Raw genomic sequence first — 14,192 nt, forward strand, 5'->3', positions numbered from 1 at the left:
CTTTGCGACCCCATGAATCGCAGCACGCCAGGCCTCCCTGTCCATCACCAACTCCTGGAGTTCACTCAGACTCATGTCCATCGAGTCAGTGATGCCATCCAGCCATCTCAACTTCTGTCGTCCCCTTCTCCTCCTGCCCTCAATCCCTCCCAGCATCAAAGTCTTTTCCAATGAGTCAACTCTTCACATGAGGTGGCCAAAGTACTGGAGTTTCAGCTTTAGCATCATTCCTTCCAAAGAACACCCAGGACCAATCTCCTTCAGAATGGACTGGTTGGATCGCCTTGCAGTCCAAGGGACTCTCAACAGTCTTCTCCAACACCACAGTTCAAAAGCATCAATTCTTCGGCACTCAGCCTTCTTCACAGTCCGACTCTCACATCCATACATGACCACAGGAAAAACCATAGCCTTGACTAGAAGAACGTTAGTCGGCAAAGTATTGTCTCTGCTTTTGAATATGCTATCTAGGTTGGTCATAACTTTTCTTCCAAGGAGTAAGCATCTTTTAATTTCATGGCTGCAGTCACCATCTGCAGTAATTTTGGAGCCCCCAAAAATAAAGTCTGACACTGTTTCCACTGTTTCCCCATCTATTTCCCATGAAGTGATGGGACCAGATGCCATGATCGTTGTTTTCTGAATGTTGAGCTTTAAGCCAACCTTTTTCACTCTCCACTTTCACTTTCATCAAGAGGCTTTTTAGTTCCTCTTCACTTTCTGCACTAAGGGTGGTGTCATCTGCATATCTGAGGTTATTGATATTTCTCCTGGTAGTAACTTATAAATGTGAGTCTCTCCTAAAACAAAAATGCTTGAACTTTAGATAAAGACTGTAATCTTTTCAGTTGCTCAGAGAATTTTGTGAATTCCTGCTTTCCCATTCTGCTTTGGTGAGTAGAGTTATTTGAGAACTAATTTCCAGTTAGGTATTTAATAAAGTGTTTAATTAAGTCTTCTACCTCTTAATATTTCCTATGTGCATACAAGCTATTAGGCTAATAAAAACTTTTGACATTGTCATGTATGGTTTTAACAGATATGTTAAAATTAAGTAGTTTGCTGGTTATTGTTTTACATCCAGAGAATTCTGAAAACTGCTCTGGAAATGTTATACCAGAAAAAAGAGTTTTATTGAACAGTAACAATAAAAACAAGCAAATTTAGATAATGCAAACATCTTCCTCTGCACTTCACCTTTCCAAGGCAGGTCTTACTTATCACCCAGTACAAAGCCTGATTGTACACCGAGAGAAAGCCTGCAGTCCTTATTTACATTTTTCCTCAGGGCTTGATAAACCCTGTAAAGTAGGGACTGCAAAGCTGTTCTAGCAGTCAAGCTGTAGGGACATTTCAAGCATGATCTAAACATCTCAGTTGTCTGTGCTACAGAGAGGAGAGGATCAAAAAAGGAAGAATCTCAAGATCAGAGAATCAAAGAATGTTTCTGGTATGCATGTTGCTTCCTTTCAACTGGAATATTTTTGATTTGTATCAAGGAAGCATTGAGAACAATCTGCTTGAATCCTATATTTCAGGCTTGTTTGAAATTCATTATTGTTTATTTTCTTCCAGGTGGAGCACCATTATTCCCACAAGTTCACAGTAGTGGTGCTACGTGCCACAAAAGTGACAAAGGGAACCTTTGGTGACATGCGTAAGTTCTCTTATTTGCTCTTCTGTTGAAAATACGTAAATATGATTCACTCTTCAGTGGCTTGAGTTCCTTGACAAGCCAGGGGCTGTCCCTTCTTCAGATGTGATTATCTTTGTCTACAGCTTTGAATGGTAACATTTCGAATGGTTCTCTGATGCTCTTTTATCTGTTGGAGTAGTGTTCCATGTTGACTTTACATCAGTTGCGAGTTCAGTTCAGTTCAGTTCAGTCACTCAGTCATGTCTGACTCTTTGCGACCGCATGAACTGCATCACTAATTCCCTGTCCATCACCAACTCCTGGAGTCCACCCAAACCCATGTCCATTGAGTCGGTGATGCCATCCAACCATCTCATCCTCTGTCGTCCCCTTCTCCTCCTGCCCTCAATCTTTCCCAGCATCAGGGTCTTTTCCAAGGAGTCAGCTCTTCACATCAGGTGGCCAAAGTTGTGAGTACTTGGAGTCAGATAAAATGACTGTCCTATGACATACAGAGTTTCAGATTTCAAAGACATTTGTATTCTCCTTTGGAAAGAGGATTGAGTCGAGAATTTAAGTTACCTGCGTCTGTGAGATATTGTGCCTATAGGATTTTTTTTACAATGCAGTTTATCTAATTCTTACTCCTTTAAGTTGTGTTTTTTATGTGTGAAAATAGCTATAGAAACTGGTGTGGGACAGTTTGAAATGATGTGAACAAAAGTCTCAGGATAATTTTGAATTAACTTGTTGGCAGTATCCTTCTCTATGTTTTAAAATGTAGTTTTCCTGGTTAATCTTACCATTCAAATGACTGGGAGTCATGGATGTGGGAATACAAAGAAAAATGAATAAGTACTGTGATGCTGAATTGGGTAAAGTTAGTTGTAGATTATTGCTAAAATATGGAAATGGCAATCTACCTCTCCGAATGGGTTCTGAGGAAAGATGGAGATTGCCATTAATCAGTCTGGGAAACAGGGAAGTCTTTCCTGCTGAAATGGCATTTGAACTGGTACTCGAAGGAGGAGGATCTAGTGTTGAGAGCAGGGAGAGTCTCAGGCAGAGAAAATAGCATATTCAAGGGTGAGAGAAGGGCAGAGTGCTTGTGAGGTCGTGAGCTGCCGGACACACAGCAAAGGTGAAGGTGAGCGAGATTAATTCAACAAGGCTGCAATTTTATCAGAAATGCAGCAGGAAGAACTTGATGGCATTTGAGTCACAAATCACATGATTCGCCCTTTATTTTAAAAAATATTTGTTCTGCTTATGGTTGCTGAGGGAGGGGGGAAGGATGGCGGGAAAAGATAGTTAAGGAATTTGGGAGGGACATGGGCACACTGCTATATTTAAAATGGATAACAAACAAGGTCCTGCTGCATAACACAGGGAACTCTGCTTAATGTTATGTGGCAGCCAGGATGGGAGAGGGGTTTGAGGGAGAATCGATACATGTATAAGTGTGGCTACCTGAAAGTATCACAACACTGTTGGTCGGCTATACTCCAACAAGCCTTCAGTGATTGAAGAAGAGTGTCCAGGAAGTTAGTAAAAGTTGGAAATAAGGGAATGACCAGGAGGTGGGATCCGATGAACAATGCTTCTCAGGAGACATGATGGAGCAAGGACAATGTCTTTACATTGTCCCTAAACTGGTCAGGGATTTATTTTCTAAATTTTATCTCATACACTGATACACTTCAATTAATCATGCCTCTGCCAATGTTTTGGTTGTTATTCTTCTTTTGCTTTTTATACTACTTTGAATTTTCATCAATTCAATGAGAGTTCACTAGAAGAAAGGTATCTGTGAAAAAGAAGCCAAATCAGATGCCATATTTAAAATCTGGTAACCCTGTGACCTTGGGAAAAGCACATGCCTTACAACTCTAGATGTACTATTAGTTAGAAAAGTCATTTATAATTCGACTAAAGGCTATGTCAGTGACTCATCAGCCATACAAGTTACTGACCTAATTTGACTTTAAAAATTTTAGTTATCTCTTATACAAAGTAGTGTGGGCTTCCCAGGTGGCTCAGTGGTAAAGAGTTCACCTGCCAAAGAAGGAGACGCAAGAGACGTGGGTTTAATCCCTGGGTCGTAGTTCCGTAGGAACTACTTACTTTGGAGTAGGAACTGGCAACCCACTCCCATATTCTTGCCTGGAAAATGCCATGGACAGAGGATCCTGGAGGGCTACAGTCCTTGAGTTTGCAAGAGTCAGACGCAACTGAGCACAGACATATAAAGTAGCAGCATCCTTTTCTGTTATATCAGTTGCAGAACTCTGTCCTAGAGAGACAAGGATCTTTATTATGCTTGAGGTGAGGTCACCGGCAGTTTAAATTCTACTTTGAATCTCTTCAACTGGTATGGATCTGATTTTTTAGCAGTCAGTACTTTCTCCATAATCCTCAGGCACTTTGGCAGTGCTTATTTATTGTAGTTCTGGAGAAGGAAATGGCAACCCACTCCAGTATTCTTGCCTGGAGAATCCCATGGACAGAGGAGCCTGGCAGGCTATGGCCTATGGGGTTGCAAGAGTTGGACCGACTAAGCACACACACACACATTTATTGTAATTAGGACTGGAAAGAGAGTAATGTCACAAATGTCTTTTTAAACCTACTTGAGTTGATATTGCTAACATTATTCAAAAATAAACATGAGACGTTAATTCATCTCACAAAATAGCCAACAGGTATGTTTTGGATCCCCATAGTGTATACAGTACAGGTTGCGTTCCTGAATTCCAGAAAGCTTGTTATTGATTTATTTACTTATTTATTTGCTGGCCATGCCAGGTGCCTTGTGAGATCTTAGTTCCCTGACCAGGGGTTGAACCCAGGCCCACAGCAGTGAAAGCATCGAGTCCTAACCTCTGGACCACCAGGGAATTCCCCAAAGCTTCTTTTTTAAAGTGAAGGACCCATGAAAAGAATAGTCTCCTGACATTAATCACTACTGGAGAAAGGATTGTGTTGTGAGATTCTCTCAACATTTTTAAACAGCATTTGTCATTTGACTTTATCTTACTTGAGTTATCATCTTTTTTTGAGGGGGAGGAATTGTTGCCACCCCTTGATGTCACCTTGATAAGTTTACAGAAAGAGAGTCTTAGGGAGATAAATTCAATAATAAGGTTGGTAAGAAAAAGTAGAGGGACAATACACAGTGCCAAACTATTTTCGAGAAATTGTAGGTGATTATTGTGAGAAAAGGCATGGGCCAGCCTGAGCTGTCACTTAAGAGTTTTGATGGCGTTGATTGGTGAGCTTGATCCATACAATTACCTAGCAAACAGAGTTTGGCATGTTTGTACATAGAAGTTCTTTAAAGATAGCTGAAGATAGAACTATAAAAAATGTCCTAAGATCTGCAAAGGATGACAGGAAACTATGTCCACTTCTGTTGTTGATAGTGTCTACATTTATTTAAAAAGGCAGATTTCCATATAGTTTTGCATGTTGGTAGAGAAGCATGACGGAGAAGGCAATTGCACCCCATTCCAGTACTCTTGCCTGGAAAATCCCACGGACGGAGGAACCTGGCGGGCTGCAGTCCATGGGGTCGCTGAGAGTTGGACACGATTCAGTGACTTCACTTTCACTTTTCACTTTCATGCATTGGAGAAGGAAATGGCAACCCACTCCAGTGTTCTTGCCTGGAGAATCCCAGGGACGGGGGAGCCTGGTGGGCTGCCGTCTATGGGGTCCAGTGTTGGACATGACTGAAGCGGCTTAGCAGCCGAGAAGCATGGCCGATTGCTACTGGGTTTTCCAGTTTTTCCTGTGCATGTGGCAGCTGCACAAATAGCTGACACCTGGCAAAATACCTGTATCTGACTTTTAAAAAAATCTAATACTAAGATTGTATCTATTTTTCATTTTGTCCCTTGTAAAGCCCTCCTATTCTAACTAGCTTCATTTCAGAATACCATCTCGTGTTGCTAAAACATCATCATAGCATCAGGAACACCCCCACGGTCTCTTTTGAGGGAGTAAGAGCTGACGTTTGAATCATAACATCTCACTCATTTCCTTTTTTTAATTTTTTTTTTTAACCTCAGAACACTGGGCCAGCCCCTTCCCAGACATCACTGTTAATCTCGGTTTGTTCAAATGTATCATTAATACCCAGGGCTTCAGGGCCAGCCTTTCCCTGCCTTCTTATGCTCACGCCATATGAAGAAGTAGTTTGAAGTTCAGATACACACCTGACTCACCATGTGTTGCTCAGTTGCTAAGTCGTGTTCGACTCTTTGTGACCATATGGACTGCAGCACGCCAGACTCCTCTGTGCTCCACTGTCTTCTGGAATTTGCTCAAATTCATGTCCATTGAGCCTTTTAAAAAGTAGTTTGCATTAATTTGACCTGACCAGGAGCCAGTCAGTTGTGCCAGTGCCAAGCGTTGATTGGATTAGTTAACATTATATTAAATATTATATTAAACTCTGTATTTTGCATTGCTCCTTTCCTCTTCTAACAGAAGGTATGTATTTGTAGAATGAGCACAGCGACAGTACAGTTTCAGTTGGTTATTTAGTTTCCTTTGTGCATATATGAAACAAAGCACACAGCCCTGGCCACAAATCTCATTTTATAACCAAATAAGACAGCTGGCACAAAGGCTGTAGCTCCTTCAGTGAATTTCTGTTCCTTTAAAGAAGTTGGGGAAAACAGATCATGTACGATAACAGGTGATAATGGAGGCTTGTCTCAGAATTCAGAACTAGGTCGATGAAATCATTGACTAAGATGAAATCCCTAAGGATAATATCAGATAATAAATATCATAGTGTTCTTGAAACAATAAAATGCCTTATCAATGCTCAGTGTTTTTAATATCCTAATTATGCACATGTACTGAGAATTCTTGTCTCCTTGGATGCTGAACTCTTTACAAAATTAGCACCATAAACACTAGGGCTTCTAAGAACAGTTATAGAAATGCAGATAGATCTTCTTTCAGCATTCGGGAGACAACAAAGCTTGATGCCAACATTTAAACTCTATGAAGAAAATAAAAATATTGGGGTGAATTGTGAACTCATTGTATTTAAACCAATTTTTACAAATTCTTCCCGGTTATTTTAAGGAATCTTTTCAAGGTTTTTTTTTTTTTTTAAGTATCCCACACTTTAATTTTTCATAATGTCTTTGTCTATGGGTAAAGTGTATTTTATTTCAGATAAACGCAACAAGATCTGCATAAAATTCTTCATTTTAAAATAGCAGATCTGAGGCTGACCTAATCTCTCCAGATAGTGCTTCTCAAACTTTAATGTGGCTATGAATCAGCACAGGATATTGTCCAAAATGCAGATTCTGATTCAGAAGGTCTGAGGAGTAGATTCTAGCACACAAATGATGCAGACGTTGCCCATCTATAGACTGCATTTGGGGAGGCAAGGTCTAGGCAATTTCTTTTATGTTTGCTTATTCTGAGTCTGGGGCTTCTCAGTGGTTCAGTAGGTAAAGAATATACTTGCAGTGCAGGAGATGTAGGAGACGGGGGTTTGATCCCTGAATCAGGAAGATCCCCTGAAGAGGGGCATGGCAAACCATTCCAGTATTCTTGCCTGGAGAATCCCCACGGTTCATGGGGTTGCAAAGAATCAAACACAACTGAGTGACTAACACACACACATCCCGAGTCCACAGTGCTTATTAAAAGCTCAGAGAAAAGAAAAAAACATCGAAACTTTAAGTATTCTAAAATGGGCAAAGATTCTAATGTTTTGGGGTTTCTGCTGATTTGCCTTTTCTTAAACGAAATAACCATGAACACTTTAATACATTTTATTTTTAAAATTCCTATAAAGGATTAATTACATGGCTCAATATATTATCCTTGAGAAAAATGATAGAAATAAACACAAACATCTTAAACGTCCACCACAATTATATTATGAAATTCTGAAATTTATAATATAATTGCATGATCATTCTAGATGAAAGCAATGAAGAGAGTAAGGCATCTATTTTTACCATTTCAAAGGTCAGTTCAGTTGCTGAGTTGTGTCTGACTCTATGCGACCCCATGAACTGCAGTATGCCAGGCCTCCCTGTCTATCACCAACTCCCGGAGTCCACCCAAACCCGTGTCCATTGTGTCAGGGATGCCATCCAACCATCTCATCCTCTGTTGTCCCCTTCTCCTCCTGCCCTCAATCTTTCTAAGCATCAGGATCTTTTCAAATGAGTCAGCTCTCTACATTAGGTGGCCAAAGTACTAGAGTTTCAGCTTCAACATCAGTCCTTCCAATGAACACCCAGGACTGATCTCCTTTAGAATGGACTGGTTGGATCTCCTTGCAGTCCAAGGGACTCTCAAGAGTCTTCTGCAACACCACACTTCAAAAGCATCAATTCTTCAGCACTCAGCTTTCTTCACAGTCCAACTCTCACATCCATACATGACTACTGGAAAAGCCATAGCCTTGACTAGACAAACTTTTGTTGGCAAAGTAACATCTCTGCTTTTTAATATGCTGTCTAGGTTGGTTATAACTTTCCTTCCAAGGAGCAAGAGTCTTTTAATTTCATGACTGCAATCACCATCTGCAGTGATTTTGGACCCAAAAATATAAAGTTAGACACTGTTTCCACTGTTTCCCCATCTATTTGCCAAGAAGTGATGGGACCAGATGCCATGATCTTAGTTTTCTGAATGTTGAGCTTTAAGCCAACTTTTTCACTCTCTGCTTTCACTTTCATCAAGAGGCTCTTTAGTTCTTCTTCACTTTCTGTCATAAGGGTGATGTCATCTGCATATCTGAGGTTACTGATATTTCTCCTGGCAATCTTGATTCCAGCTTGTGCTTCCACCAGCCCAGCGTTTCTCATGATGTACTCTGCATATAAGTTAAATAAGCAGGGTGACAATATACAGCCTTGACATACTCCTTTTCCTATTTGGAACCAGCCTGTTATCCCATGTCCAGTTCTAACTGTTGCTTCCTGACCTGCATACAGGTTTCTCAAGAAGCAGGTCAGGTGGTCTGGTATTCCCATCTCTCTCAGAATTTTCCACAGTTGATTGTGATCCACACAGTCAAAGGCTTTGGCATAGTCAATAAAGCAGAAATAAAGGTCAGAGTACACACTTTAAGTGAAATGACCAGACGTATGGAAGGTACTGTATACCTGTACAAATATAGTGCACTCTTTCTCTCATGTACATCAATATAGTCTCCCTGTCATATACACAAATATACTTTTCCTCTTATATACACAAATATATTCTCTATAAATATTTTAATATGTTTTAATGCTCCCTCAACTTAGTAATCTGTGATTTTATTTAGGACATTTCTAAGAACTCAGGCAGGGTAAATTTAGGTAGTCTGCTTTTCATTGCTGTAACATTGTGAAATACTATTTCTCTCTCTGCAAAGAGCTTTGATTGAGATGTGTACTCGAAGGGTGTTGACTGCAAAAAGTTTGGATAAAAGCTTATCATTACTGAGAACTTGGCTGTTCTTCACAGAAGAAGTTTCAATTGTCATCTTTCACTTATTGTCAAAGAATATATAAAAACATGGTGATTCAAAAGGAATGGAAGACTTTTAAAGTATTCTGGACCACCTGACTTCTTGTGGGGATTCAGGAAGAGTGCTGGGTTTGTACCCCTTGGTCATCTTGTGGACAGAGGAAGCACACACACTTGGGGCTTTACTTCTACTTTCTGGGTTGGCGTGGAGTTGAGGATCAGCATCAGTACTGATGCAGGGCTTGTGACCTGGGGCGTGCAAGTGGAGCATCTTTAGATGGTTTGAACTAAAGGCAGACGTTTGTTTACACTTATTCATATATAAAATAGGCATCAAGTACAGACGCTTACTCCTTGGAAGAAAAGTTATGAGCAATCTAGATAGTATATTCAAAAGCAGAGACATTACTTTGCCGACTAAGGTCCGTCTAGTCAAGGCTATGGTTTTTTCAGTAGTCATGTACGGATGTGAGAGTTGGACTGTGAAGAAGGCTGAGCGCCGAAGAACTGATGCTTTTGAACTGTGGTGTTGGAGAAGACTCTTGAGAGTCCCTTGGACTGCAAGGAGATCCAGCCTGTCCATTCTGAAGGAGATCAACCCTGGGATTTCTTTGGAAGGAATGATGCTGAAGCTGAAACTCCAGTACTCTGGCCATCTCATGCAAAGAGTTGACTCATTGGAAAAGACTTTGATGCTGGGAGGGATTGAGGGCAGGAGGAGAAGGGGACAACAGAGGATGAGATGGTTGAATGGCATCACTGACTCGATGGACACGAGTCTGAGTGAACTCCGGAAGTTGGTGATGGGACAGGGAGGCCTGGTGTGCTGCGATTCATGGGGTCGCAAAGAGTCGGACACGACTGAGCGACTGAACTGACTAACTGAGCTGACTAATTGTTTGCAAATGTTCAATTCTTTTTGAATCATTCTGTGCTGCTTTTTATGTTTTTCAGTCCTATGGAGTAATTCCTCTGAGAGTTCACACATCTCTGTGTAGTGAAATGACTATTCTCCACGCTAGTGAAGTCCATAAAATTTCATCTTTTATGATTTTTCTAAATCACATTAACTTTGGCTCTGAGCCCCTGGCTTACAGATTAGGTGGGGGATTAAGGGTGATCTTCCCTTCCTCAGGGTCCTTCAGGTATTTTAGTCACTTAGTGCCTAGTTTCTCAGTCGTGTCCGACTCTTTGTGACCCCATGGACTGTAGCTCACCAGGTTCCTCTACTCATGGGATTCTCCAGGCAAGAATCCTGGAGTGGGTAGTCATGCCCTTCTCCAGGGGATCTTCTTGACTCAGAGTTCCGATCCGGTCTCTTGCATTGTAGGTGGATTCTTTACCCTCTGATTCACCAGGGAAGCCCTCAGGCACTTGGAGTTGCCTGTAAATTAGGAGTGGGGACTGCCATAGGCCTTGGTGGCTGCTGTCGTTGGTATCAAACCTTCAGCTAAATGTTGTTTGCATGGATCCGCGCTTTCCCCTAGGACAGGCGCTAGGACGTCTCAGAGTAGTCTTCCTGGTGATCACATGCCACACCAGAGAGAGACTCCACTCCTGTGCTCAGAGCTACAGTGCTTACAGACCAGACTCTGTGACCATCCCATAGTCATCACGCTGTGCTCAGAACAGCAGAAGCATGACTTTTCAACTCTTGTAGAAACTGCAGAAAATCGAAACTCTTTTGAGCTTTAGGACAGGTAGCCCTCTTGTCTCTCCAAAGCAGCGGTCTGAATTCTGTCACCTCTAGACCATCCAGAGGATTAAATTTCTTCAAAGGATATGACTCCCAACACAAAGTGTTAATAATTCCCTGAGAAAGGCAGTCAGAACTCATCCTTCCTATTTGTAAATGTTGGGCCGAGAGGCATGGTGTTGGGTCTGTATGTAAAGAAACATCACCTATTCAGTCTTTTGAGAATCTTCATTAGAAGCGAAGGCAATGTAGAAATTACTATGAAAATACATTATCCTCTCCTATAGCCTTTTTTTTTTTTTTTTTTGCCACACCATAGGGGATCTTAGGTGAGATAAAGTCGCTCAGTCGTGTCCGACTCTTTGCGACCCCGTGGACTGTAACCTACTAGGCTTCTCCGTCCATGGGATTCTCCAGGCAAGAATATTGGAGTGGATTGCCATTTCCTTCTCCAGGGGATCTTCCCGACCCAGGGATCGAACCCAGGTCTCCCGCATTGGAGGCAGACGCTTTAACCTCTGAGCCACCAGGGAAGCCCATAAGGGATCTTAGCTCATGACTATAAGGGATCTTGGTTCCCAAACCAGGGCTTGACCTCAGACCTCCGATAGTGGAAGAATGGATTCTTAACCACTGGACCATCAGGAAAGTCCCTTCCTCTAGCTGTCCTTGAGTTCCACAGTGGTCAGAATCTCCAGGGAGGAGGCAGGATGTATTTATGAAAGAAAATGGTCTTCAGGGGCAAAACGCTACGCAGCAGTCTTGTGTCTTCAGGCAAGTTTCCTGTCTTTTTATTTTTTCCTCATCTTAGAGATGTTGAGAGAATTCAGTGAGCTGATACATGTGATGCACTTACATGCCTCATGCATAGTAATTACTCAATGACTATTATATATTATTGTTAAAATGATTTTGGGTATGAATGTAAGAAGACATTAATTTCTTATATATAATCTTTATATGAATCAAAGAATTTTCTATTTAGGTAGATTGTTCACTTGACATAATTTTCAGTTTTTCATCTTGGAAACAGGAAATTTTCATTCTGAATTTCTGTGTTGAGCAGATGATTGGATCCTTGCCACACAACCACCTACCCCGCCCCCGCCAACACTCTGGTCTTTTTTTTAATTAAATATTTTTTGATTGAAGGAAAATTGCTTTACAGAATTTTTTCTGCTTTTTGTTTCTTTTTCAGCTCAAGGGAAATGGTGGAATGGTGCTTTCACTGTCTTATTGATACTCTTGGGCACAGTTCACTCGTTTGCTGCCTTGACAGCTGTCCAGGCCTCTGTTTAGCACCTATCACATGCAGAAATTCCCTGGTGGTCCAGTGGTTAGGACTCTGTGTTTCCACTGCAGGGGACCAGGGTTCAATCCCTGGTCCAGATTTACAAGTCACATGGCATGGCCCCCCAATGAAACAAAAACAATCCCTTCCCACAAAATACTTGTCACATGTACTTGTAAGGCAGGGGCCTATTTCTTACTTTTTAGAAAATAAGCACTTGAGTCTGGAAGATCTCAGAGAATTTTGGGTGAATGAATAAAATGCATAAATATATATAACTATACCTTTCTTCTTGGATATTGTTTCCTTTTTTGCCTCACTAGAGAGAATTTAAAAAACAATTTCATACTGCATTTTTGTAGATTATAAACACTTCTGCTATTTTTATCCATAGCTATCCAAAATTTTCATAGGTTTCAAACTTGTAATACCTTGGATTGATTTATAACATAATTAATCTTTTCTTGGATTAATTATGGAATTACAAATACTTCTTTTTATAAATGGCACTGCTGTTGTCATCTCTTCTGAATCAAACTTTTCCCTAACATCAGTGGTGATTGAACATGAATTTTGATTTACTAAATATTTTTGTAATATTTTTGAGTATCCACCCATGACTCTAAAAATTCTGAAATATTTCCCAGTGGGCTTTTTATGGAAAATAATTTCAAGATGAGCAAAGTATTCTGGAACACACACATCTGTCTCTTATCTCTTATCTAGTATTTTCTATGTGGTAGGAAAATAGAAATGTATTAGAGAGGATTTGTTGTTTAGAACTTAATTAGAATGTCATGCAATTTATTAAGTTGTCAAATGGTTTTGTGAGTATGGTTAGTCTTTTTCCTCTCTATCTAAATTTCAATGGATTTTTTTGTTTGTTTACAGGTATATATTTGGGTGTTTTAGGTAAATGTAGTGAATGACACTATTTTATGATATTTTGTTAACATCAATGGACCCTTGGTGGATTTCACCACGTTTATTCAATAAGATAAATAGAGCTCTATTCCAGTGGTATATTTGGCAGCCATGCTTCTGTGAGATAATCTATTAGCAGGTTCCTGTCCAGGTGAAGAGTACATTACCAGTAGTAGTAGGGACACAGCCCATGTGTTCTCTTTTTATTTTTTTAAGACCTATCAGTAGTGGATCCTGCTCACCTGGTTTTCCGGGGAATTCCCTCATTTAGTTCTTTATCGTCTATATATCTTATACTTGAGCTTCTTCGTCTTAAAAAAACTTTTTATGTTTTTCATACATGTTATTTAACATCTCAGTGTTCTACAAAGTATCTTTAATTTTCTAAAGTTAAAGGAAAAAAACCCTAATTTTTAAAACCATTTTTACATCTGAGTAATAATAACCTTCTTGTTATGTGCTAAGTAGACACTCTTTGTCCAAAATCATATACCACTTCTATTAATATATTGAACTGCTGTGATTAGTATGTAGTGGAATTAAATTAGAAAACAGGTTAAATGTTTCTTGAATTTCCAAAGAAAAGCATACTGTTAAAGTTTTCATTTCAAAGAGAGTGGCTCTGCTGGTCTAAAATTTATGGGAAGACACTTATCATATATATTATTTTAGTATATTTTATATTTTAACTTTTTTCTTAAGAAGAAAATTGTATGATGCAGAAATTGAAATGACTAGTTAAAGTTCACTGAGATCTGGTATGAGGGGTTTTGTAGATTTTGCTACTTTTTGGAAGCACTTTTACCTTCTCACTCCTCATTTGATGTATCAGTACGTTTTTCATAAAATGTTTTAGATAAAATCCTAGACAAAATTATTTTAAGTTGGTGTTCAAAGCATAATCTAAACTTCCAGATGCAAAATGAAATAACAGTTCTGAAATTTCATCTTTGGAAAAGAAATGCTACACATAACCCAGTGCTTATCCCAGCATTATTAATGTCATCAATGCATGCTGAATCAATTATGTGTGTACACACACACACATATATTATTTTTTCAGATTCTTTTCCCTTATAGGTTATTACAAAGTGTTCCCTGTGCTATATAGGGGGTCCTTGTTGGTTATTTATTTTATATATGTTAAT

At 39.9% G+C, this 14,192-nt stretch overlaps 1 protein-coding gene across 1 annotated transcript in view; it reads left to right on the forward strand.

Annotated features, from left to right (window-relative positions):
- Nucleotides 1-14,192, forward strand: part of PLA2G4A (phospholipase A2 group IVA) — a 165,093-nt gene that overhangs the window by 41,984 nt on the left and 108,917 nt on the right. Inside the window, exon 3 of the mRNA XM_068985973.1 lies at nt 1,576-1,657. Within this exon, the coding sequence (XP_068842074.1) occupies nt 1,576-1,657 (82 nt within the window). The remainder of the gene's footprint in view (nt 1-1,575; nt 1,658-14,192) is intronic.

The sequence above is a fragment of the Capricornis sumatraensis genome, chromosome 14, assembly GCF_032405125.1.
Source record: "Capricornis sumatraensis isolate serow.1 chromosome 14, serow.2, whole genome shotgun sequence".
NCBI lineage: Eukaryota > Metazoa > Chordata > Mammalia > Artiodactyla > Bovidae > Capricornis > Capricornis sumatraensis.